General features: G+C 41.3%; 1 protein-coding gene across 1 annotated transcript in view; it reads right to left on the minus strand.

Moving 5' to 3' along the window:
- Positions 1–73: 73 nt before the first annotated feature.
- epha6 (eph receptor A6) overlaps positions 74–26,090 on the minus strand; it is a 191,267-nt gene continuing 165,250 nt past the window's right edge. The window contains exons 9-17 of the mRNA XM_030428095.1: positions 22,968–23,038; positions 20,382–20,507; positions 19,651–19,836; positions 12,339–12,400; positions 11,738–11,947; positions 9,125–9,274; positions 4,832–5,025; positions 4,421–4,570; positions 74–3,627 (exon numbers count right to left, since the gene is read on the minus strand). Of these exons, the coding sequence (XP_030283955.1) occupies positions 3,513–3,627; positions 4,421–4,570; positions 4,832–5,025; positions 9,125–9,274; positions 11,738–11,947; positions 12,339–12,400; positions 19,651–19,836; positions 20,382–20,507; positions 22,968–23,038 (1,264 nt within the window). The 3' untranslated portion in view covers positions 74–3,512. The remainder of the gene's footprint in view (positions 3,628–4,420; positions 4,571–4,831; positions 5,026–9,124; positions 9,275–11,737; positions 11,948–12,338; positions 12,401–19,650; positions 19,837–20,381; positions 20,508–22,967; positions 23,039–26,090) is intronic.

Below are 26,090 nucleotides of genomic sequence, written 5' to 3' on the forward strand. Positions count from 1 at the left end.
CCCTCTGAATCAATTCCGTTTTCACTCCCCTTCACTGAAAAAAATCGAAACAAAATTAAATGAGCAGTCGACCACCAGAACTGTTCTTCTTTATTTGCAAATAAATATTCGCTGTAACTGCCTCTTACAGTGTGCAAGATCTACAACATCTCTTTGGAAATTATAGAAAAATAAAATACAAGAATTATAAGTATACTTGTACTTTGTACAAAAGAACGTCCTAACATTGCTCAGCAGTAGAACATGCTAAACAAACAGCATCTGATATTCTCCATATTCTGTAGAGGGGGTGGTGACTGTGAGCGTGTTTGTGAGCGTGTATGTGTGTGCGCAAATATGTGTGTGCAGTAAGTGTGTTTGGATGCATCTTTCCCGCTCTGGAAGGCCTGGATGCATAATTACGCTGTGACCGAAAGGCACAGACACCTAGATCCAGTCTGCCTTCCACATAAATCACCGAGCCCCAGTTTGTAATAAAAACCAGAGCTGCAGAGGGGCAGGCCGCTCTCTTGAATATGGAATACAAGTCAAACTAGTAGCTAGGTCCTGTGACTGCACGGAAACTCATGAACTACTCTAAAGTGTTCCTGTGTTGCATTGTAAGCGGACTGTAAGGCATTCTGCGTGTGGATGTCAGTGTGTGTGTGCGCACATGTGTGTGTGTGTGTTTGTGTTTTGTTACTGTTGATGTTGGAATCACACACGATGAGTTATGATGCTGTTTGTGTTCGTTCTGTCTCCGCCTTCCTGACAGTCATTTCCCTCCCTCTACCCGACAGCTCTGTCCTTCAGGAGGACCTGAGAGGCAAGTGAGGAAGAAAAAAACTTCTTGTGATCCATTTTATAAGGCTGATCTGAATTGTTTTGCTTAAAAAAAAGTTTTGCGAGGATCATCTTGTTACTTTTTCATATTTGAAAACAGGTGATTTACGGATCTGACTGCTTGTCTTGGTAGGACGTGCCCTCCTCTGCCTCTCATACAGCATCAGATGTCGCCATGTGACTGCACATAAGAGAAGTTATCCTTCCAAACAAATGTTTAAGAGTCTATTCAAACTCAAACCATGTTCTCCTAAACCTTACCGAGTATTTTTTTATTGCCTAAACCTAACCAAACAGAAAAAATGAGTGAAATTAGCGTAAAGTTTAAACGTAAACAGTATAATGATATGTTTGTAATGGACTAGAACTCCTGGTGTCCTGAACGAAAGTGAGAGTCCTTGATGGAGACTGCACGAAGGTTAAGATGGTTACTTCCACATGAAAACATTTAGACTATCTGGTCACCTGGAGAAAGCTCGGGAGCTGAGATTAAAAGCTCTGTACCAAGAAAAACTGTAGATTCGAACACTTTTCACGGTTAAATTAGTTCATGTATGTTTTTTTTTTCCTGCAAGAAATTGGTAATACAGATTATTAGATTACAAGATGTTATTCATGTCATCATGTTATTCTATTCAATGTGTAGAATTTTGTCAGAATTATCATATGAACTGTTGAGTAATGGTCAAAAATATCTTTAGTGAAGTTACAATGACCTTTTGACCAACCGCGTTGCTGTTATTTCATAGCAAAGTGACTCTGTGAAAAGAAAAAGAAAAAAATATGCACACGTTTTGCTTTGAAGAAATTCCTTCGAGGTGTTTTTTGAGATATCATGATGGACAACCTGGCATGGAGGAAGAAAAAACACCTGCCAAAAAGTATTAATTCATCTTTTTCAAAGATAAAAAAAAACCTTTGAAATGATCCTGACAATTATTTCTAATGCCAAAACTTTTGTTTTCCACGATTTCATGGATAAAAGAGATTTATGATTATCCTGGCAAAGCTTTTCTTTTCACCAGCTTTAAATGAATAAACATGTCAGATATCAGACTTTGAGAATCACCAGGTCTTTTTCTCACGTGCCTCGGGACTTCCACTCTGTCCTGATCGCACTAAAGCAAGACTACTTCCTTTTCTTACTGGTTTCCACGAAACCAGATTTGAGCTACTTCTGCTGCTTCCAGCTCGACTACTAGTTTCTATTCTGCAGCGCTGCCTATTCATCACTTACTTAGACAATGAAGAAAAATGTTGATTTCAATGGCAAACACCCAACAAACTTGACATCATCTATTTCAGATCCAACATGTTTCATTTCAGACTACGTTTATGTACACTGGTTCTCCGTATTGCCACACACTGTCTGGCTGCCACGACCTTTACACGACCACGATGTCGCTACGTCCGGTAGCTTTGCACCATCCGATCAATCATCCCGCTTGTAACCGCTGCCTGTATTCGTGTGTGTGTGTGTGTGTGTGTGTGCGCAGGCCAAAAGAAAACAATGAGCGCAAAATGGAAGCAAATTCTGAAGAACCATATAAGCCCATGTGAACTTTCCAGACATCTCCTATTTATATCTGACTCCTGTGAACATTCATATGTTAAGACAGTGGAGGTTGTGTACTTCTCAGGCAATGTAAAACATTCACAATCCAAAAGCAAAAAGAAAAATCATTAGGCTTATCGCATAACTGTGAGAACACTGTCAGGATAGACTTGTATGGTTGTTCATATGAAAGGCAACGGATCCACACCTGCAAGCTTAGCACGCGGCGATAAAAAACAGGGTGACAGGTGTTTGTGGTGTGAGCCTCGCGTCGTCAAACAGCGAGGTCTCTCATTGCACGATTCTTGATCTCTCTCTGAGATACTGAGGTGACTGCATAATACTGTATTGCTGATTTGGATAAAAATCTTTCAAATAAATAAAACATCTCAAAATTAGATCCAGATTTACTAGGGCTTTTCACATACAGGACTGCACATATATAGATATTAGGTTATGATAATAATTATCGATTAATTGTCTATACACTTTGAAACATTCATCTCCGTAGCTTTTGCTGCTTCTCACTTCTTTCTTCAAGTATTGTTTAGCGTACCAGATTCTCTGGAGAGAGGGTAAACTGAAGCAATGCAAATAAAAACCTTTGTGATAAATCATTAAACCCCCCCCCCCGAAAATTAAAAATATTGAGAATACTTTTTTTTTAAAAGACAAAATGTTTTGTTTTTTTTTCGATTGCACACCCGATAGCAGCTACATGAGCACATAATTCGGAGCGAGAAAAAAGAAGAACGACCGAAAAAAAAAAAGAGTCAGTAGATTACATCTGCAAATCTACATCTCTACATATTGTTGCTCCACACACAAAGTACTGCTGCTGCAACAAGGCATTACATTCCCCTAAGTGAGGGCCTGGGCCAGTCTTTAAAGTCTGTAATAGTCTGGCAGAACCAGGTATACTGGGTAAGGGGTGTATAGTAGGAAGGAGTCTGTTACTACTGGATTTGAGGAAGACCGGGGAGGGGGGCAGTCTGCTGTGGTAGTCTGTCCAGTGACCTCCTGCATGAGGGGTTATGACTCAGGCACAGGCTGAAGACTGTCTGTCCATCGGTCTAGACTTCGCTTCCTTCTGCTCCATCGATCTGTCCGTCCCAGGTTGTGTTAAAGGGCGTCCTCATACATGGAAACCCTTCTCCTGTTCGTGCAGCAGCTGGAGGCGGAGGGTCTGTACGCTGCTGATGATCCGCCGCTGGTGGCCGATGAGCTCCACGCCAAGGTTCCTCACATCTCTAGGCCGAGAGCGGAAACACAAGGGCAACACAGAGACACACAACACACTTTAACTGGAGTGGGAATTTATACCGAATTAATTAATTCATGCATTTAATACATAAAGTTGGGGACCTTGTGAGAAAAAGAATGGTTATATTTGAAGCACCAGAGACCGAAATATCATGATTTAAGCCGCTTGTATAAGACAAGCACTGCCAAAAAAGGTGGATCCTACACTTCCCATCATGCAACTTGATAGCAACGCTCATCAGACCCACAATTGCGCGATAAAAAGCAATTATTTTTTTTATCAAAGGCTGTCTGTATACAGGAAATGACTCTCGCTGGCTCCCCCTTTGGGGTCTTGATCACCCTGTCAGCATTCATCTAGCAGCTGTTGGTTGTTCAGTCGTCTAATCTGTATTATTATAGCCCGTAGATGTCAATGTAGCCAAATTACAAAAAAACCCTGAGAAATGTTAAAGTTCCTCAGCGCTGCGTTTGGTCCCAAAAAACCCGAGATCACTTCCCCAAAAATGAAAGCTCACCATCTTGTTTTGCTGGGGATGTGTTCAATGAAAGCCAGAATGTTGAAGTTTAAAGCTCCAAGCTGAAACTACAATAACCCCGATGACGTCACTATGACATCATCAGGGTTATTACTCAGACTATTGACAGCTCCTTCTTAGAGCCACAGGAGACATTAAGAGTATGAGTAGTAGTCATAATGAGTACAACGAACTTGCTGGAGTGCAGATTTGAATCACTACTTCTGCTACATAGAGGTTGTGTTCAGACTCTTCCACTCACTCAATGCTCATCCTCGCCACAGAATCCAATGTGTCGTAGCCCGCCGCCATGAAATTGCTTTTGTACTGACTCATCTTAATGGAGTCCAGCCAGTCGCCGATGGAGATGAACATTGGGTAGTCCATTTCCTCGCCTGGAGATTCTGGTAGACTGTAATGAAAAACAAAAAAAATCAAATAAAATCAAATCAAATCCTGCCAGTATTCCTAAAGAACATCAAAGTTGGACAAGTGGCCTAAAGTTGTCAGAGTGACACACTTGGTCCTGCTGGTGTAGGTGTAAAAGTATTAACATTTATGTAGGAGAGATATTCTAGCGTAGCTTACTGTTTGTTGTCACTCAGATAGCTCAAGTTCTGCTCTGAGATGAAAGTGCATTTTTCTCTGAATATGAAACACCTCAGTAACGTACCTCTGAATATCCTCTACCAGCGGCAGCAGGCTGCTGGGGTTGCGGATCAGTTTATCCAAGAAGGAAACGACATCGGTGAATTTTGGCCGATGACTCCTCTCCTTCTGCCAGCAGTGCAGCATCAGTTGGTGCAGGGCCACGGGGCAGCCCATGGGTGCAGGCAGTCGGTAGCCCTCTTCGATCGACAGAATCACCTGGAGACACAGTCGGGTGCGATGAAGGATGAAGTGTAAATGTGAAAGACGGCTGCTGAACTGGAATTTATTCAGCGTGAAAGGAAAAGTTAGATTCTTCAGCTGGGTGTCATGTAACCAGTTCACTGCTGTCTCTCTGTGCAGCCGACCAAACAAACACAATACAGCTAACTGAATAATGTTGTGTGGCATTTTGATTTGCATTTATTGAACATTTGAATGCACCTTTCTGTCTTTACCTTTCCCACATTGGATTCACATTGTTTATGTGCAGATTTGAGTGTCACCAGACAAAAAGTCTACAGTCAGGCAAGCGGCTCTCTGAGTACACATGCGCAGCGCTGCTAAGAGCTAAATGTCAGCATGGCAGCATGCGCACAATGATAATGCTGGAATGCTGAGTTATAGGCGAGGAGGCTGCCAAGATCGTGACCTCAGTGTGAAACTGCATCTCAACATTTGTGAGCGAGAAGCCACTGAATATTTTTAGAGAGAGCTCGGTGCATCTCCAGCTGAGCCGAGATTGTGTCGACTAAAGTAGATACTCTGAGCCCAAACATGACCTTTAGAAAACTGTTTTGAAAAGTAAAGTTTCAACATATTTGTGGTTTGCAGCTTTGACCACTGCCAACATTTATTCTGGTGACTGGGTGAAATAGGTTGTTAACACGAGTCTGACATGCCACCATCTTTTATAAGGCAAACTTGTTAGCAAACGGTTGCTTATTTACACATCAGTTATGAAGCAACATTACCATTCCTCTGGAGTTGTGTTGATATTCTCTCTCTTTCAGCTCAGTTCAGGTCTCTTTTTTAACTCCTGAGGGAAATATCTGCTGCTTTAGCTGCTAAATTCTTCACCATGTTTGCCAATTAGTCGCTCGCTCTGCCTGTCTACTGTTTTTGCCGAGCAGTTAGTGTAAAGTGGGTTTCTGTGCAGCCAAAACGACACTATGACAGCAAAAAGACTTAACCAAAACGGGGCCAGACGGCTAAACATTGAGCTTAAACTCTCTATAAAGCTTCGTACAGCAGAGGTAATTATTCTCTGACATTACCCATTTCACACATGACAGTACAAACTCTCATTTAATATATTGTTATTGTAAGAAAAATTGGTTAGCCACCTTAAGATAAATTATTAATAACTCTGCCTGTCTAATTGTAAGAGAGAGAGAGAGAGACTCACTCGAACCTTCACCATGAATAAGACAAATAATTGGTGAAATTCAGGTAAGAAATGTGAGTGCCATCATAGGAAATGCCTTCTGTAAATATGAGTATAAGTTTCAAACTCCATTTTTCATCTGAACCGGTCACTGCAGTAGATCTACCCGCTGCATCTGCGAGTCTATGGGGAAGGATAGATCCCTGTCTCGTTGCAGGGAGCTGTGGTAAGTGGCTGACCAGGACAAGATAGCGTTTGGCTGGTTTTGTGGCTTTGGCTGGCCCTTTGCCTTGGAAAGCACTTCTAAGCAATTCCCTAACAGCACAAATCCTCCCCAAACCCTGTGACCTCAGTGAATGTGTGTGTGTGTGTGTGTGTGGTTGACCGTGTATGGATGCATGTGAGTCTGTGTGTAAAGGGGTTGAGGGGATTACGGTGGAGCTTTCACACTCAGCGGACAGAGGGATGGATCTGCTTCCTCCGTGGCCCCCTCCAATCCCTGAACACAGCCCAGGGATCAGCGGGTTGCTCAGCCACACTGAATCCACAGCTTTAAACTCCCCCCTCTACCGGACCAAAGTCCTCCAAAACCTCTGACCTTTTCTGCTCTTTTCCTTTCCCATCTCACAGAATTCTCTTCCTTTTTGTTGAATTTCGCCAGCTTTTTTTTTATTTGGTCCCTTCCGACCCTCCAATCTGTCTCAGGTATGCTTTTGTTGTGAGAAAACAGCCAGGGAGCAGGACAAAGGCCGACCGTTTGAACAGATATAATGGAAAACAAACTCAAAATTTACCCTGTGGAGCAGGACATCAATTTAAGAAGTCAATATTAAAGTGTGTTGTGGAGTTGAGGTGAGGGAACGGGGTTGTGAAGGCAAGACACACGAACGAGTCTCTTCTATTCCCTGAGAACGATTGCTCAGATGAATTCCCAAACACTTGCTTCAAGGAGCGGTTCATTTAAAAGTGAAAATACGCTTGTTTTTATATTCATTCCTTGAACTTGTGCAGGATAATGGATTTGTTTATCCAAATAAAGTCCACCCTGTGTCAGAGTCAGTTTTTCTCACAGACAGTGGCGTGCACAGACTTTTTGAAGGGCAGGGGCGAAAATAAGGGCACTTTAGCGCAGGTTTGTGCTCCCAAGAGGGCACTTTAGCATGTGTTTTGGCTCCCAAGAGGGCACTTTAGCGCATTTTGGCTCCCAAGAGGGCACTTTAGCATGCATTTTGGCTCCCAAGAGGGTACTTTATCATGTTTTAACCAGCCAAGGTGGCAGTTTAGTGTGTTTTGCCAACCAAGAAGGCACTTTAGCGCAGGTTTTGGCTCCCAAGAGGACACTTTAGCGTGTGTTTTGGCTCCCATTAGCGCACTTTAGCGCGTTTTGGCTCCCAAGAGAACACTTTAGCACGTGTTTTGGCTCCCAAGAGGGTACTTTATCATGTTTTAACCAGCCAAGGTGGCAGTTTAGTGTGTTTTGCCAACCAAGAAGGTACTTTAGCGCACGTTTTGGCTCCCAAGAGGACACTTTAGCGTGTGTTTTGGCTCCCAATAGGGCACTTTAGCACGCGTTTTTCAACAATTGGGCCATGAGGGGGGGCGACTGCCTCGCCTGCCCCCCCCTTGTGCACATCACTGCTCACAGATGACAACGATTGGATGTACAATCTCCACATAAGCATGACTCGTGATGACCTCAGTACTTCTTTTTTTTCTAAGCATTTTTTTAATCTTCGGATAGCTAAGGGAGCGAGAAAAAAGAGCGGGGACTGATATCAGAGGTCGCTAGCTCCCTCAATTGTATTTACGTAAATGTAGGGAATCTATTGTTATCACATCACTGCCTCCTGATTGATCAGCAACTGAACAGACAGTGGACAGTACAAACCAGCAGCGACATCAGGCCACATTTCAACATTTTGATAACCAATTAGCTTCAAACCTCGTCCTAGCCAAGATCACTTTCTGATTGTGTTTTTATGACAGGAAAGAAGTAAAATTATTCTAAAATATCAACGCACATCTTGGGCACATTTATTCAAGCCTGGAAGTGAAACAGGCTGGATCCAATAACAGTAATATAAGCTAGGAAGTGGCAGAATGCAAACAGTTGAACAAATATGTTTTACCCTGAAGTATTCAACATGTAAGAACTGGCCACCAGTTGAATTTATACTTAAAAACAAATAGGTTTATCATCAGATTAACCGCTAACTGCTGCCGACTGCAGTTGATATCAGCTAGTTAGCTCACTTAGCCGTGCAGCTAGTGGTGGTGTTTACACCGCTAGGACATTAACTGATTTTCACTATGCACTAGCTTCTGTTTCTGTGCTTGATTTCTATTGGGCTACAAAAAAAAATTCCAGTTCGGACCTGACAGAATGAACAACTGGGAATGCAGGAAGGGGCCCCAAGAAAATGCCCTGGTATGGAGGTTGAGAGATTTGTACTACGCCGAAAGTCAATTTTCCGAAATTGACTGAAACATGTTTACAATATCTCATACGGAGTAGGTTTAGGTGCAATTTATTCTCTTGCTGTGCTTTGGAATAAAACACAAATTCCAGGAATCTAAACAAACAAAAAACTAATCAAGATGTCAGTCACCAATCTGATGTATTCTCTCCTCTCCTCTCCCCCGACAGCAGCTCTACCACTTCTTTCTCGAAGTCGCCAAAAAAGCTACTTCATGTCAGAGTCAATTTCTGTCAAATCTGGCTGTAATTGTCTTAGATATGCAGTAAATTGTATTTAAGACTTGGCAGCACAAGCTTGTCGGATTAAGACGGTGAGACAGAAGAGCTTTTTGATCGAGGAGGGAGAGTGAGTAGAAAATGATGAGGTGGAGTTATTTCATCATTCTTTATCCTCACCGGGTCACTTTTGTCCCATAGGACAATTCAACAATGCTGAGGACTACAGTACTCACATCCTGGTTGGACATCTCCCAGTATGGCCGCTCGCCGTATGACATCACTTCCCACATGACGATGCCATAACTCCACGCGTCACTGGCTGAGGAGAACTTCCGGTATGAGATGGCCTCAGGAGCGGTCCATCGGATGGGGATCTTACCACCCTGTTGACACACAAAGTGCAAACTAAAGACTTCTGGATAGAATCACATCAATGTTCCAATAGTTTTAAATTCATTAATTCGATTTTCATTTTTGTTTAGTTTTCAATTGTTTTAAGGTGTGTTTGGCTAGTTTCAATTCATTTTCAGTTTTTAGCAATTGGAATTTGAGTAAAATGTATTTGTTTTTTGTTTTACAGTATTTCATTTTTTTTATGACCAGGTATAATGTGCTACTTTACAAACAAAACACTTTTAGATCTTTTTCCTTTACTTAAAATATGTGTAAATCTCACATTACAGTGTAGCATTAAGGGGTTTTAACTTTCACTTGTGTCGCAGAGCCACTGCAGCTGCTCAGAGCTTCTGGAGGAATAAACGCCTGGAGTCACAATGGACTCTGCTCTGATCTGGAGCTGTTTATCCAAATGATGATCTTTTTAAACTTTTGGATTCAAAACATGTGTCTATCTTCACTCCCGTTTATCAACCTGACTGCAGCATGATCTGCACCTATTTGCTGACAGGAGCTGGAGGGGTAATGAACTCTTACTACACGGACACCATTACAGAAAAGAAGAAAAGTGGAGTCTCTGTTGAGTGCTGAATTCATTGAGAATTGACCCGAATTTCATCACACAGACACACACACATACCGTTGGTGTGTGTTGTTGCCTGCAAGCTTACTCGCTGTGCTGGTCGTGAGTACATGATTAAACCTCCACCTCTTCTATCTAACGTGACTCAAGCGCAAAGTTTACTTTATGTTGAGTTTTGCCTCGTTGTCGACTTCCTTTTTCTTGGAAGTAGTGACGGGCCACCAAATGAAATCATTTCTCTGGGTTCGCAACATTAAGGATAAAGAAACAAAGTGAAAGTAAAGAACACAACTCGAAAAAATATATATAACAAAGGTCGGTTTTGGGCATCTTAATAAGGAATTCTGATATATCATGTTTTTAAAGGGAGACACATTTCTACAATGTTTTATTTTCAGTTTATGATAATAATTCTGACTCGCACAGTCATGAGAATATCAGCACATCCTGAGAACTGACAGGTAAACCTTCCTTGGAGACATCTACTGATTGAAATGTTCTTTCTTACTGTATGTACCACTGATAAATCAGTCATTCAATCAAGTACATCTCAACTCTCTCAGAGCCCCTCGACCTGAAAACATTACTGTCCAGCAGAGTTGGGACTTCTGTGGATTTCGACCCCGTTATGAGCAGGAAAGCTAAACTTGGAACCATAAACACAGCGTTTCCTTCACACGGTAACCTCAATACAAACCAGGGAATGGAGGTCACCGTGGGCTCAGACAGATTTACAGGACAGCGTCTTTTCAGCACAAAAGATTTTTTTTCCCCTTTTTGCTGTCTACAGCAACTCCATCTTCCGCTGGCCTCAGTAGAAATGTCATCAGCCTAATCAAGGAGGAGTGGAGCGATGCATCAGTTGGGCGATTTCGCAAGCTTACATAAACAGCATCAGTCTGGAAATGAAATCTTTGAAAGGAAATGTAAGTGTTCCCACACGCTAAATGCCCCTCTCCTCATTTTACAAGATTTCCAGGCAATTTGAGAACAAAAATGACAAAATACAACAAAAACAGGTACATTGGCAGGAAATAAGGTTAAGGTAAGTATATAAGAGCATAATCTCCTGGGTAAGTACTGGTGAGTTGATAAAAAACAAAGAGATTTTCAGGATTCTGTGTTTTGTTTTTTTTTGTTATGTGGTGATAAGGAAGGATCAGCCACACAACAGCTGGCAGGGAGAGTCTCGTAAACTCTGAGTACATTCCTGTAATTGAGTTGCTGTTTACGGTTTATCTACTTTCCTGACTTTCATAGCTCAAGACTTCCAACTCAACTTCTAATGAGGATCTCTCACAAATCCAGGAAGGCACCAGTGGAAGACTGGTAGTGAACATGACAGTATCCTTCTTATTACTCCTGTGGTGTTGTAAATGATAATGAAACAGAGGTATCTATTGGTTTTTGAGGCCTTTACCAAATTGCTGATACCAATTGTTAATATGTGACCATTTTAATTCCTTGAGAGTAACATTTTAGTTTTTACTCACAGAACTTTTATGTAACTAAAATTGAACGTCTCCATCAATCCAGGTTGACGGCTTAAAGGTCCCATTTGTCCCACTGACGCTAAAAAAATCCTTTTTTCTCACAAATAGGTCCTTTAAGTGTAATATTACTACAGTTCCCATTTTAATTAATATTCATATTTTATTCTATTTAATCAAAGAAATATATTATAGACAGCTGATGGTATTATGTCCATAATTTCTCACTCAAAACGCCCCATGTTACATCAAATTAATGAATGGATTAAACCCTGGTTTGGAGAATGCACTATGAGGGTGTATTTCATTAAGATTAACTCAGCTTTGTAATAAATCAGTGGCAGCTGCTTGGTTTAAGAGGGCGGTGTCAGGCGTACCGTCGTGGTGTAAGCAGCCTCCGGGTCGTCCTCCAGGACTCGGGACAGGCCGAAGTCTGACACTTTGCACACCAGATTGCTGTTGACCAGGATGTTTCGAGCTGCCAGGTCTCGGTGAACGTAGCCCATGTCTGACAGATACTTCATGCCCGAGGCGATGCCACGCAGCATGCCAACCAGCTGGATGACGGTGAAGTGACCGTCATGTTGCTGACAGGGGGAAAGAGGGAGACAGAGAAGAATGAGCTGACACAGACGAGCCACTGCGCAAAAACGAAGATAGCAAAGACAACCAGAGAGAAAAGGAGGGTCGATAAGAATGGATGGCACAAACAATAGACAAAGGAAACATAACAGTATCTATAGAGCAGCAGTAAAGTTTGCTCAGGATTTTAGCGACAGTTTATTGACAGAACAATATGCTACAGATGTGAAATATGGCTCCCATTATAGCCTCTTGTTTTTACAGACAAAGGCCCCACTGTGGAAATGTCTTGTTCAACAGCGCTGTTGTCGTGTTTATTTCCCACAAGAATATCACCTGAAGCGAGACAAACAGACATAAACATACTTGAGTCTCTCTGATCGTCTCAACGCTCACCCTCAGAAACGAGTCCAGCGATCCGTTTTCCATGTACTCCACCACGATCATCACAGGCCTGCCTGCAAACACACAAAACACGACACACACACTCTTTACCTCTCCATAGACTACGCCATTACTTCTACGGGAATGAGGACAGTCTGCGGTGGACAAAGACTCACAAGCAAGCCACGTAAACCAATGCATATAAAGTCAGATTGCATTTATTACATTGTAGAATCATCTGTGAACAAAATACACAAGAACAAAGCCAAGCTATTCTTCTTCTAGCAGGATTAAACAAATGGCTGGTTGTATGTTTTATTTATTTCTGATTCTGACATACCTGAGCAATGTCCATTCACTGAATTGGGACTGCGAGGTTCATAAGCTGGTAAAAGTGTATCTTTCTGCTCTTTAACCTCATCTTAATCCTGAAAATGTATGTTATATTATCCTAAACACATGTCCCAGTCAGCCAGAAGTAAATCCAAAGCTGTTGTTGAACCATTTGGAGTGCAGTCATGGCTCTGGGCTCTTTTGAAAAGGGTATGAGCGGATTTTTTTTCCCCAAGCTGTCAGGAGCAGTGTAAGTGCTTCTGGCATTAGTATATAGGAGCACATTGAACGCTTATTTTTTTTCGCCTATGTTTTTTAATGCAAAAAATAAGCCAGCAAGATGACCGGTTACTTCTCCTATTAGCTGGAAAACACTGTGGGTCCACATCGTACAGCCTTACATGGCCATAGTTTAGATTAGATAACAATATCACTGAAAATGAACACATTGGTCAGTTGTGACCTCGATATAATCTCACTTAAGAGTATCAGGGGCAACAACTCGTTATAAATATTTATCTACTATTTATCAAATAGTCAAAAACAAGTGCTGAGGTGGAAAACAGCACAGTCAAAGAGCAAAACACTAACTACTAGTAAATTCATTCACACTTTATTCATGAAGAGTCAAAACTTTGGTTAGATGCTAGTTTGTTAGCCTGTTTGTTTGTTGATTGCATCCTTCTGTTGCAGTTTATTCCTGAAATGCTTTTCAGGAATAGAATAAGGTGAAACTAAGCTTTCTAATGATGTTTGGCATAACTATAGATGCATTTAATAAATTTGCTTGGCTTTGCTTGTATTGTTGGTGAACTAGAGAAGCATTTAAAAGGTAAATAAGGTAGATATGTTACGATTAGGGATGCTAGTAGGTATTGATTTGTGTCAAAATCAACTTATGAATACATTTAAATTTGACCATCACAGTTAACATGCTTGTTTCTTAATCAAACCTTAAATTACTTGTTACTACCAACACATAAACAACTGTGATATTGAAACGCATTAATAATTGCATGTGTGAACAATCCACTCACGCTCCTCAGAAATAAACTCGGGCTTTTGTCAGATTCACAGCGTTTAGACACATTTTTGGCAATTTATATCCAAAACTAAGCGCTAAACGTGCGAATGCATACTGATGTTTTGAAAGATTATATTTGAAGTTGTGCAGATGACACATCATTGGTTCTGGTAAACATTGGCTGACAAAAATCACACCGTGTACGTGTGTCAGTCAGAAACCCAGGAAAGGAAAAGGGAGGGCTGCAAAAAAAAAACCCCATCAGCAGTTGATTGATGCATCGAGTCAAGAAGCTCAACTCATAAAACTTTTTCCCCTCTCAACGTGTCCGACCTGCCAAACGGGACCTGCTCGGTATTCAGACCACGTGCGGCATAAAACATTAGTCAGAAAACAGGTGCGAGTGCAAGTTCTCTTTCCAAATGTTATTGTCTGCCTGCGGAGGATCCCTACGGTGCCACAGATTGACTGGTTTACAGCTGGGAGGCAGTTGTCCAGGAGCTGTAAACCGTTCTGTACTGCTGGAAAAAGAAATAAAAGTGTTACTATGGTGAAGTAACACTGTGATATCACACTTCAGATACAAGCAGATTTCTTTTGTCTCCCGTGGGAATGCGTCACATGGTGGAAGACATAGCATCAGGATGTCGGATGCTTTCTGTATCATCGTGGGACACAGCGATGCCAAATAGCTGTTTCACTTTATACATGAGTAACATTATGCACCTGCTCTACATCACTGGAATTAAAGACGAATCAGACTCAAAAAGATATTTCAGTGTTATAAGGGACTGAACATCTCATCAGGGAGACAGGAGACAGCAGGTGAGACTGACTGATGCCTGCGAGGCTTCTGTCAGTGTTATGTTGTGTGTTTTCAGCTAAATGAGCAACTGGAACTATAAATTAAGAAACTATTCATTTCCTTTTTTTAATTAAAAATACAGCACAAGGTGATGTTAAGGACATTTGGTGTTGACTCATTCACTGAACAGGGGAAAGCCCCAGATGCTTACTAATGAAAAGTTGAGTGCTTCATGCTTCTCTTCATCGGAGGTTTGGAATTTAACCAGATGCACTTAGTTGTTACTGTGAAATCATTTTCTCTTGTCAAAGAAAATCATGAAAACACTTCAGATTAAGCATCAATTAGACCTTTCTGGTGCTTATCCAAGTACGTTCGGCGCATTCACCTCCTCTTTCTCATTTGGACGGCGACAGGGGGCCACAATAAGAGCATTATGCCTGAACTTGAAAACAAACAATTAAATAAAAAAAACAGTGTCCCCAGGCAGGCTATGAGGTTGAGATACTAAGATGTTGGTTTGGATAAATGGACGATTGGTTACCTGCTGCACCACCACATAAAGAGTGTTTCAAAACCAATTTTGTTGTTTTCAGATGTGTTTTGGGAAATAGGGACTGTCCCAAAATCCAACTGTGCCACTTGGTTGCCAAAAAAAACACTTACTGCAAATTCACAACCAATACTATATCATTCACAGGTGAAAACATCCCCAAGAAAGCACAGACATTTTGAGCTGTGCACAACCCTCAGGACAAATGTTGGTAATGTACGTTTCTGCAATCCACAGATGTGTTGAAACTTTAAATTTTTTTATGTTGGAAATTTACATTTCTTTAGATTTAATTTTTAATTTTATGTTGTGTGTGAAAGATCAAGTTGTGTCACGCTGACAGATGTTGAGGTCGAGGTTCCTCGTCAGAAATATCCAGCAGTTTCCCCTCTTGAAAATGCTGAAACGCATTGTCGAACTGTGCTCACTAGTTTTTCGGCCCTCTAGTTTATCTCCACCACCAGCCCGTCTGCTTACAGACATGAAAACCAGGTCATAAACATGTAATCTAAACGCAATGTGAGACTTTAATATGATACATAGCCGATGGAACGCATCAATGTTAACATATCAGTAGTTTGCAGAAACATTACCTGCAAACTTTATTCTGGCGACTTGTCTGGTTGTGCACCTTCATAAATGCTGGTTTGCATGGCTTTGTGATTGTTTTTATGTTTGGAAGAGAGCTTTTTGGAAGGGCATTGTGGGTAATGAGGTTATTTAGGACAAATACAGTATAATGAAAAAGTCTGTGGCATTCAGAAAGTGTTGCAGCAACTTACAATCGACACAAGTCAGCCACGAATGTGAAATACTGAATGTTAACATTCATTTTTAAACAGCCTGAATGCTTTAACATTTGAAATAATCAACGCCGAGCAAATTAATACCGAGGGTACATTGATTCTAAACCCACACTCCTGTCGCAAGGGAGAACGAGGCACAGTGGTTATTTGGATGGATGAACGATCAGAGCCTTTATACCACATAGGCACACAACATATTTTTACCTTTTTTTTTTTTTAAGCTGCAAGATCTTATCATCACACCCTTAAATCTGCAGATGCGTTTTCCCCCCGCTACACCAATTCAACAGGGATAGACAGGAAATTATTCGATCAAGCTTGGCTTTCCCGAGCTAATTAGCAAAGGTCTGGAAACAATATATGGTTATGCAGCGCGGCGCCTGAACAAAAACAAACGCACCTGTTAACAGAGTCTAATGCGTCACCTGTTATAGCAGAGCAGGTATAGCAGTCAGTCACAGCACAATACTCTCCGTAATTAGTCTCCGAAGAACAACAACAGATGTAGGGAGCGAACGATGGCAGGGAAGGCGAGCAGAGCGACAGGCAGGCAGGCAGACAGAAGAGGGATGCTCAGAATTTATGTCCGTCTATATGTGATGCTGAGCACAAAAGGATTTCGATTGCGTGTTGTTTTGTGTTTGTGCGTGCATGTGCATGTTCCGTTTGAGAGGCAGTCGTGGGAAATGGTTTGCTCTGATAACTTCCTCTCTTATAAAACACAGATGAGTAAGAGCACGGTAAAACTGTGGATTTTTTTTTTATGTTTAATCTGATTCGATTTCAAAGAATATATATTTCAGGTCTTCATGCTTTTAAATTTCAATGTGATATCAAGTACAAAAAGACAATGTTCTAATTAGTATCTCCATAATGATACAGTGGCTCTATATTTTCTGCCTTTGATAGACATTGATATGCTGTAACCAACAATGTGAGATGCTTGTTTTAAGAAGGTGGACAAAAAAACCTCCAACTGGACTTTTTCCAGAGTTGTCAATGTATCTAATTGAAGCAGCCTGTCCTCACCAGAAAAACAGCAACAAGTTATCTTATTATAACACATATTTACGTTCATGGCTAAGTGGTGACCTCAAGTGGCCATAGCAATTATGACGGGAGCAAAAGAGGGATGAAGGTGATGGTATAAAGAACAATAAAGTCCGTATATGGACATTGAGGTCGATGAACTGATCAAATACACCCAAACTTTTACCCAGGAGATGTTTTTTTGTCTCCTATATAAAACCAAAAGTCAATGTTGACCACTTATACTAATATCTTGAACTTAGCTCAGATACTTAACATAACTGTAGTCAATGCATTTATTTAAGTACCATTAATGTCAGATATCAGATCAGACTTTAAGACTAATTGAATGGTTGACCTTTTCTTTTACCACAGTAATATTTTATCACAATATCTTTACTTTTACATAAATTAGACTTTTGGGTACGTTTTACAACGCTGCCAAGACCACTGGATTCATAAACAGCTCCTTTCCTGCAGCAGCAGAACTGGCCCCCGTTGTCTCACCTTGAGGCTGTGTGTCAACAGGACTTTTTAATTGGAACATCATTCATGTATTTTCTACCCGTCGGGGTTCCTTGAAATGCTTGGAAATCGAACTGCACACATCATATATACCCATTATAACTATTCTCACATTCATACGCTCCCTTTTGTGTCTTGTTGTAATGGTTTAAGATGCCAGTTTGCCCTGGAACTGAGCCGCATGCTATCAAACAATCATGACACGGTGATAATAATGTATCTGTGTATCGACGGCTGCGAAAGAGCTGTCATTCAGAAATATCAGCGCTCTGAGTGTCTATTCAGTGCAGCCGGCCATCGTAGTCGTTCCCAGCCACGGCGACTCTGACTGTTTTTCATTTTTTGTCCTCATCTGATGTCTTACAGGAAACAAAATAATCTCTGTGTCACGTGGGAGGATTTTTTCACTCAATAGCTTCAAACTACGGTTAATTCTATCGGTGCAAGATATCAGCAACCGGCAGCTTTAATGCAATAATGGCAGTATCGGCCTTTTAAAGACCCTTGTCAGCTGGATCCTTGTCAGCAGGGTCAAAGCCGAGGAGTGTCCTTTATCAGCATTCAGGCGGGGGGAGAGTAAAGTCTTCAGGGGGACACATTTATATTCACAGCGATGTCTCAGTTTATACACCCCCTGTAAAAACAACCATATGTTGCGCCGGGTGAGTCCCGTAAAACAGAGCTCGTTACCGTGTCCGTACACACACTAACACACACTAACACACACATCTTTTGTAGATAAAGCATATCCCTGCACAAGAAACAGGCCATTGGAACTTCTGCATGCAGGCCACTCACACGCAATATAATCATGCACATGCAAACACACTCGGGTATATGTGGAGGAAAAACTGAGACTAGATGCAAGGTAATAAGACTATGCGTATAAACAGAAAAGAGTCAGTTCACTCATCTTGTAAATACCAAGAAAAACACATAGCTCGCAGTTAATCCGCACCTGAAAATGAGACGGCTGAGACCTTAAAGAGCTGCAATTTACTATTCAAACAACCGAAGGCGCACATTTATCCATCAGACGGTGGTAAACAGAGTGATGGGTAAAGAGATGGCAGTTTCAAATGCTCTTGTTTCATCTGATTGTGCTTTTAAGCCGAGCTCTCGGTGCGAGTGCGGCGGCGAGTCGCCCCCAGACAGCAACACTGAAGGGAGCATTCTGATGAAAGATAGCGACTGACTTGTGCATGTTTACAAGACACAATGGGCCTCGTGCAAGTAGCGAAATACAAACACATTTTCTCTTAAAATTTCTTTTGTATCCACGATTTTCTCTTATTTTGTTAGCACCCGTCGATTTCTGGGACTCAACAATGTTTTCTTAGTTTTCCTCTTGACAAAAAAGTCGAATACAAGAGACATTTATGAGAATGTTGCTGCACGAGGCACATTGTTCTTGTCTGCGTCTCAGGGAAGTCTCTCGTCACAGTGTTGTGCCTGCTGTCAATCAAACTGAGCACACTTAAAGTGCAGGGAAAGTAGAATGCAGGTTAACTTGTGACAGGACTGAAACTGACTATGATAGAAATTACCCCCCCCAAAAAAAGGACAAGCAGCTTCAACAAAGTCTCCTAACAGCAGCTTAAATAACTACCATTTACCACACTGTGCAGCACTCTCAATCATACAAGTCAGCGGGCTGTGGTAGTAAGCTGGCAGGGACATCTTTCCAGACTTTAGAGAAAAACATGTCATGCGCTTGTTCGAAGGCAGCATGCTACTGACTCAAAGAGAAGAAGAAAAAGTGTGTTAGAAGCAAAAGAGTGGAATAGAATGTTTTTTTTTTTTTTTTTTTTAAAGTTAATTAGATATAATATCAAAATTCCTCCCACATTATCCCACATTTATATACTTATTGAACCACATTTGGTCTGTTGAGAACGGGTCACCCAAATTAGGAAAAGTGGTACAGGCCAGAAGGCTCCCAAGCTGTTCGAGACTGCGTTTCAAGAGTGAATCCAATGGACACTTTTAAGAAGATCTTAGGACAATAACTGGATATTTTTGACAGGAAGTGGGAACATTGCCAACTACGTTTGAGGGGACACAACTGGGTGTTTGTGACGAGACCCTCGGACATCTCCAGCTGTGTTTGTGGTGATCAAAACTCATATTTCTAGCCAAAACATGATCTTTTCCTAACCCCAACCACGTGATTTTTGTGCTCAAACCTAACCATAGCCATAAACACAGAGTTAACACAAAATAATCTATAACGCCACAATCCTACTTACTTTTGGTGACCACGCCCTCTAGCCTGATTATGTTGGGGTGGTCAAACTGGCCCATGATCGACGCCTCACGCAGGAAGTCCCGCCTCTGTCGCTCCACATATCCGCCTTTCAGTGTCTTTATTGCCACGGCGATCTCTTTCTTCCCCGGCGTTCTCAGGCGGCCGCTACAGACCTCGCCAAACTCGCCTAAATCACACACACACACACACACACACACACACACACACACACACACACACACACACACACACACACACACAAACGAGTAAGTAGTTTATCATCAGACATCAGCAAGCGGCTGCTGTTCCACCTGGGGGCAGTGTTGCAGTTCCCATCTCAACTACAGCATTAGTGTCTCCTCTCTGATTAGTTAAAGTTGAAATTCTCTCTTTCACTGTCTATAAAAAGCCTTGAATCTATTCTTACTTGTTCTTTTGTTCTCTAAACCTGTTAAGGCTTTAATATTCCCACAGCCTGAGTGGAGAAAATGACAGTGAGAGACCAGGAAATGGAAATGGGCGTCCTCTTTAGCATGTACAATGGAGACGAGGGGGTTCACGGCAATTGTGTGAACTGAAAATAGATAATCTCCTACAGCACATTTAAAGGTATTGTTATCCCAACCAACATGAGATGATCCTGCTCCGCCCACAAATCAGGGAGGCACACGTGGATGAGTGTGTGTGCAGGCCTGTGTGTGTGTGTGTGTGTGTGTGTGTGTGTGTGTATACCTGCTCCGATCACCCTCTCGATGCGGATCCTGGACGGGTCGATCTCCTTGGTGAACTCGTGGACGGCCTGTGTTGGGTCTTCATACGTATCAGGATCCACGTAGGTCTTTATTCCTGGGAAAGGGACTGTTGGGGGCAGAGAGAGGGATGCAGAGACAATGAACAATGATTATGTTTCTTATTAATATATATATATATATATATACATATGTATATTTTGATGAGGCTGGAAGACCAAACTAGCCTGAAGCCTTCCATAATTTTGTAAATTCAATTTCAACACTGTGTAAGACTTTTTTATTGCTACTGCTTTTACCGCCACCATTACTATTTCCACTACTGCTGGTGCAACAAATACTACCTAACCACGTGTATTTTTACCCAGTGGGTTACATCTGCTGCTACCAGAGGGTACGTGGAACACTGATGGATTTTAAAATAAAACAAAATCATGATTTGATTACAAAATACATTGATACATTTCAGTTTAGGTGGAAAATGAACCGATACAGGAACAAAAGGCTGATCTTTGGTATATTTATCATCAATATAACCAAAGAAACTTCCAACTTCCCCTTATGGAACAGACATATATTTATATATACTGAAAAAGATAATGTAGTACATTACAAATAAATTTAAATACATGACAGGAGTCCACACATATCTTTCAATGCATGCCAATATGTTGTCTTTTTGCCTCAAAAATATGTAATCAAACATATAAGACAATACATTGGTGACGCTGGGATTGAGAACGTGTATTTCTTTTCATACTGTATCAACAATCATTGTGCAGATTTGGTCACTCCTTAGACAAATGGAGAAACAGTTCCCTGCCGCTATTGATCATGAGCTGGGAGGCAGTTAGTGTTACCCTGTCTGATCTTCATTATCTGCTCTCAAAGCACACGAGCAACACACACAAACATAGCGTGTTTCTCCTCTGTCTTTTCCTGAGAAGCAGCAGGGTCTCACACTGAGCCGGCCTTAAAACCAGGGCGAGGTCTTTTTGCCCTCGCTTTAAGCGAGCATCCGCCCTGTCGAAGTGTCCTTGAGCAAGTCAGTGAATCCTTTAACAGACTGCTGCTTGTCTGGCTCTTGACCCTGACCTCCCAGCGGAGGGAGGCCTATTGACAAAAGCCGTGTTTCTCCTTCAGGGATCGATACGGTGCCACAAAACAAAAAAAAAACAACAAATCAGTTGTCTCGGGCGTCGGAGCTGACACCAGTAAAACCCTGAGGAGGCTGTTCTGCCGCTGAAAAGCTTCTGCTAAACTCCTCACTCAAGGCTGAAACCTGAGACACGACACAGGAGATGAAGCTTGAGGAGGGTAGGCACACACACACACACACACACACACACACACACACACAACCACACAACCACAAACATACACACACACTTCCTCACAAAGTGTGTGTTTAACATTGAAATTCAGAACTTTGTGACAGCTTGTTAGCAAACCTTCAAACACTAATTTGATGTCTGTTTCTTCACTTACTTTTCCGCTATCTGTTTCTGGCTTCTGAGCTCTAATCCAGCAACTTTTCTCTCAAAGCCGCCTAATTTCTCTTTGTCCTCGCCTCCATTCCTCGCCTCTCAACCTCGTTGCCCTCATCCTCGTTTCTCTCTTTCGTCTCTGCTCCTCCTCTCTGCAGTTTCCCCTTGTCTTGCCCCAATCTTCTTCTTTCTGCTCGCTCTTTTTTTTTTTTTTGCGCTTTCCAGCTCTCGTTTCAATTTTAGTTTCTTTTTTTGGTATCAGGAATGAAAAGTTGGGAATTAAAAGACAAAAGGCTGGCAAACAAGACGGAAGGTACAGAGGTGCAGAGGCAGACAGCTCAGGGACGCAACAACCAGATTAATAGAAAGAAAAAAACAAAAAAAATCACACAGAGAACATGAAACGAAACCTGAGAGGAGGTGAAGAGGAGTTCTTGATGTGAGGAGGAAGAGACGGAGAGATGAAGGAGGACGTTGGATGAAAGAATTCTAAACTGTTGACTTGTTTGACGTCTCAATTCCAGAATCTAATAATACCACATTGGCTTTTTCTTTTCTTGCGAACATTCTTGAAAAATAGAAAATCAATGTTTTTTTTTGCATTCTGTTGAAGCCTGTGGTGAGGAGCGTCATCCCTGTGCAAAATTCAAATATACATAAGCACAGAAACACATGGGAAATGATCCGTACAGCAGCGCACTGCGCAAGCTGAATGCAAAAAAAGAGGAGAGCGGCCTGCTAGCTGCTAACGGTGGCTCGTGCAGTCTCTCTCTCCTCGCTTCCCTCCCTGCTTTGTTGGCAAAAGAAGCGCCACAAAATAAAAAACCTGGCGCTTTCTCACTAAATGGTTGGATGCTCTGGCAAAAAAAGAGTAAATCTTCCAACATTAACACTGTGCAACGTGCCAAACAGATTTCACATGTTTATCAAAATATCCGATTTTGTCTTGCGCAGACTCCCCCCTCTGCCGTCATTACCATATATTAGGGATTTAATTATTCTTGACTGAAAAATACAAAAATTAGGGTCAGAGTGAGAGAAAAATAATAAAAAAACAACAACAAATAAGAAGATAGATTTACCGTGTCCGTTCTGATAATTGGTCCTCCTTTTCTCTTCTGAGGTCATCTTGGCTTTGAAGTACCACTGACACCTGGAAACACACATTGACAGAACGGGTCACAGGGTTTTTACCTCAAATGTGTAATTATATTACTTTTTTTGCATGGGGTGTCATGGTGACATCATCCTGGACCCGGAGACTGAGGGGGCCCTCAAGAAAAACCCTCAACAAAAATGCTATATACTTTAAAAAACTCTACTTAATGACTCGTATTAAACATAACACATACATATTCATAATTATTAAACATTCAACACGTCTCTCTTTCTGCACAGTTACCCCTCCTAGATCGATCAATGTTGAAACAGCGTCAAACATTGTCTTATCCCTGCTACGTCGCTTCTGACTGTGATGTTTAATGTAGACCGTCTTTGTAAGGGCACTTGGCTAATGCAGCGTTGTTCAGTAACACGCTGGATTCAATTGATTCGATCGGTTACATAATTAATGACAAGTTTCCTCCACACGCTGCTCACTTGCTGTCGTGAAAACGGAAACGCGGCTGAAAAAAAAAAAAAAAAAATCCAAAATGCAAGGCGTGTTCAAAACGTACATTACCTAACATACCACAGATGAAGACAGTCATGAGAGCAGGCACATACTGGGAGAGAGAAAACAGAATGGCTTGGCAGGCCAGTGTGTGCGTTTTAAGGTGGACAACTAAAGTCACACTATGTCAGCGATTCTGAAAGAGATACTTGATGTCTGAGGCTCGTTCTCAGGTCGTCAAAAACACCCACCACCACCACCACCACCTGACACAGGCACACTGTGGGAAGTATGTACAGTAGCTTGGTTATTTTTGTCTAGTTTATTTAATCTTGTTAAATTTACAGTTACAGTAATTTTGCAGTGCAATGAAAAATGAAGTGTCTTATATCTCATAAAGTATAGAAACAACTCTCATTGGTAAAAAAAACAAAAAAAAACATGTTTCAATAACATTTAATAAACAATTTTCAGTGTAAACTCCAGAGTATAATGAATTAAGTTTTTTTTTTTTATTTGATGGAGGGAGAAAGTTTATGTTTAGTTTGTTCCCACAGTGCCTACAGCGGACGATTCTTTGCTTCAGAGCGCTATAAACAGCTAACAGTTAATTACCCCAATAATCACAACTTTAAGTTGGGATCAGGCTGTGATAAACATCTTCCCATTAAATTATTTGTAATTAAAGAATATTCAGAAAATGTTAAATCCTTGTCCAGTTAAGACGACCTCTATCCAGTCATTTATCACCCAGTGGCCCCAAATTCCAGAATCCTATCTCCTATAGGAAAAGCAGGTTAAATAAAGAACTTAATTTGTATGTCTTTTGCAGTGAAGATGTAAAACATGTTCACAGAAAACATTTATTTCACACTATTGTGCCGCGCAGAAACACTTTCACAAACACCCCTGCTGATAAAATGTGGTACTTTGGCAACCTCACACTAAAATCACCCTAAATTGAAGAAATGAAGGCAACTAGCTTTCACACCTGAATGTGATAGCAATTAAAAAAAAATGTGTCTCAGTGGTTTAGTATGAGAGGTCGGTGAGGGGTGTGGAAAGATGCAGAAATCCCAAACCACGACACAGAATAGAACAAAACAATACTGCAAGGTTGATCGGAAGGAAGCCTCGGAAGAAATAAAGTAATGAAGACGGAGGTGACTTGATTGGCTCAACTCAGCTCAGACGCACTTTCACACAGAGACAAAAAACACCCTTCTAAAGAGAGAGAGAAGTTAACCCGCATCCACTAATGCAAAAGTCTCCCTCGTCCTCTCTTGTGTGTGTGTGTGTGTGTGTGTGTGTGTGTGTGTGTGTTTGTGAGAGAGTTTATCTGGGCTCTGAGAGACCGAGAGACAGCCGACGACTGATAAAAAAAAAGCCGCTGCCAGGAAAGTCTGAAAAGCGGAGAGATTAGATGACAGCATCTGCAAAAAGACCACAGAAGAATTTTATCCAAATAGATGCCAGGATGTTACCGCGGAATAAAAAAGTGGAGAGAACACACACACACACACACACACACACACACACACACACACACACACACACACACACACACAGCACCCTGTCAGAGTCACACATCAGCCAAAGCACATACAATAAACAGTGCATGTGATACATAATATATAGTTGAAGCATCTCAGTTTATTTCTGGAAATCCTGGAACCACATCGTAGAGAACCGCCCTGTATTAATAACCCCTTTACTACAGAGACACTCATCATGTCGAGTCCTGTCGTTATTCATTCATTACTATTTAATAGTAATTAATATTTCATGCACGTCCTACTCCGCTTCCAATATTGCGCCAATTTTCTTCAAACTTGGCCTCACTCCTCCACACAATGATTCAAAAAGAAACTCCAGGTGTAAGCGCTCACACTGTCACTGTGATAGCTGAAACAGACCAGCGCCGACTCTTTGTTTTCTTACATACCTTTTTGTTTTCCTTTTGTCTGTTCTCAGTCATTAGTTTCAGTCAGTGTTCTTTATTGTTGTTCCCTGTCAATGTTATAGCCAGTATCGGTGTCTGTTTGATTCTATCTCAGAGTGTTGCATCACCTGTTTTATTCCTCAGTAGCCTAACCAGGGACAAGGACTGCAAATATACACTGCATAAGTTGTATTCTAATCAGAGGTAACAACGCCCACATGTGTTGTCCTCTGTCAAAGAAACTGATACATCAGTAACGGAGCCTCGTGCTACTTCGAGAGCTCAGAATAGTGTTAGACATGAGTCACTGTGAGTGAGTGAACCAATGTTGTCATGCTCTAAAATACAATATAAAGGGACTATAAACTGCATATCATATATTATTATAAATATCGCCACCAGAAAGGAAAAATATATACAATCCAGCCAAACGAGAAAGTTTAGTTGTTATTAAAGTAAAACTGCCTGGTCCGTTGATTCAACTTTATTGTTGTTTATTATTAAAGTGACATAAAACTCTCAGATTTAATCCCGTGTCAGGACCGTCTGAACTACTTTCAATGAAGTTTCTACTGACTGAATATTTGCTTCTCTAAATTTACATCTCTTTGTTTTAGCTGTTTTCCATTAGCAGACCTTGCTTATTCAAAT

Source organism: Sparus aurata, chromosome 9, assembly GCF_900880675.1.
Source record: "Sparus aurata chromosome 9, fSpaAur1.1, whole genome shotgun sequence".
In the NCBI taxonomy this organism is placed as follows: domain Eukaryota; kingdom Metazoa; phylum Chordata; class Actinopteri; order Spariformes; family Sparidae; genus Sparus; species Sparus aurata.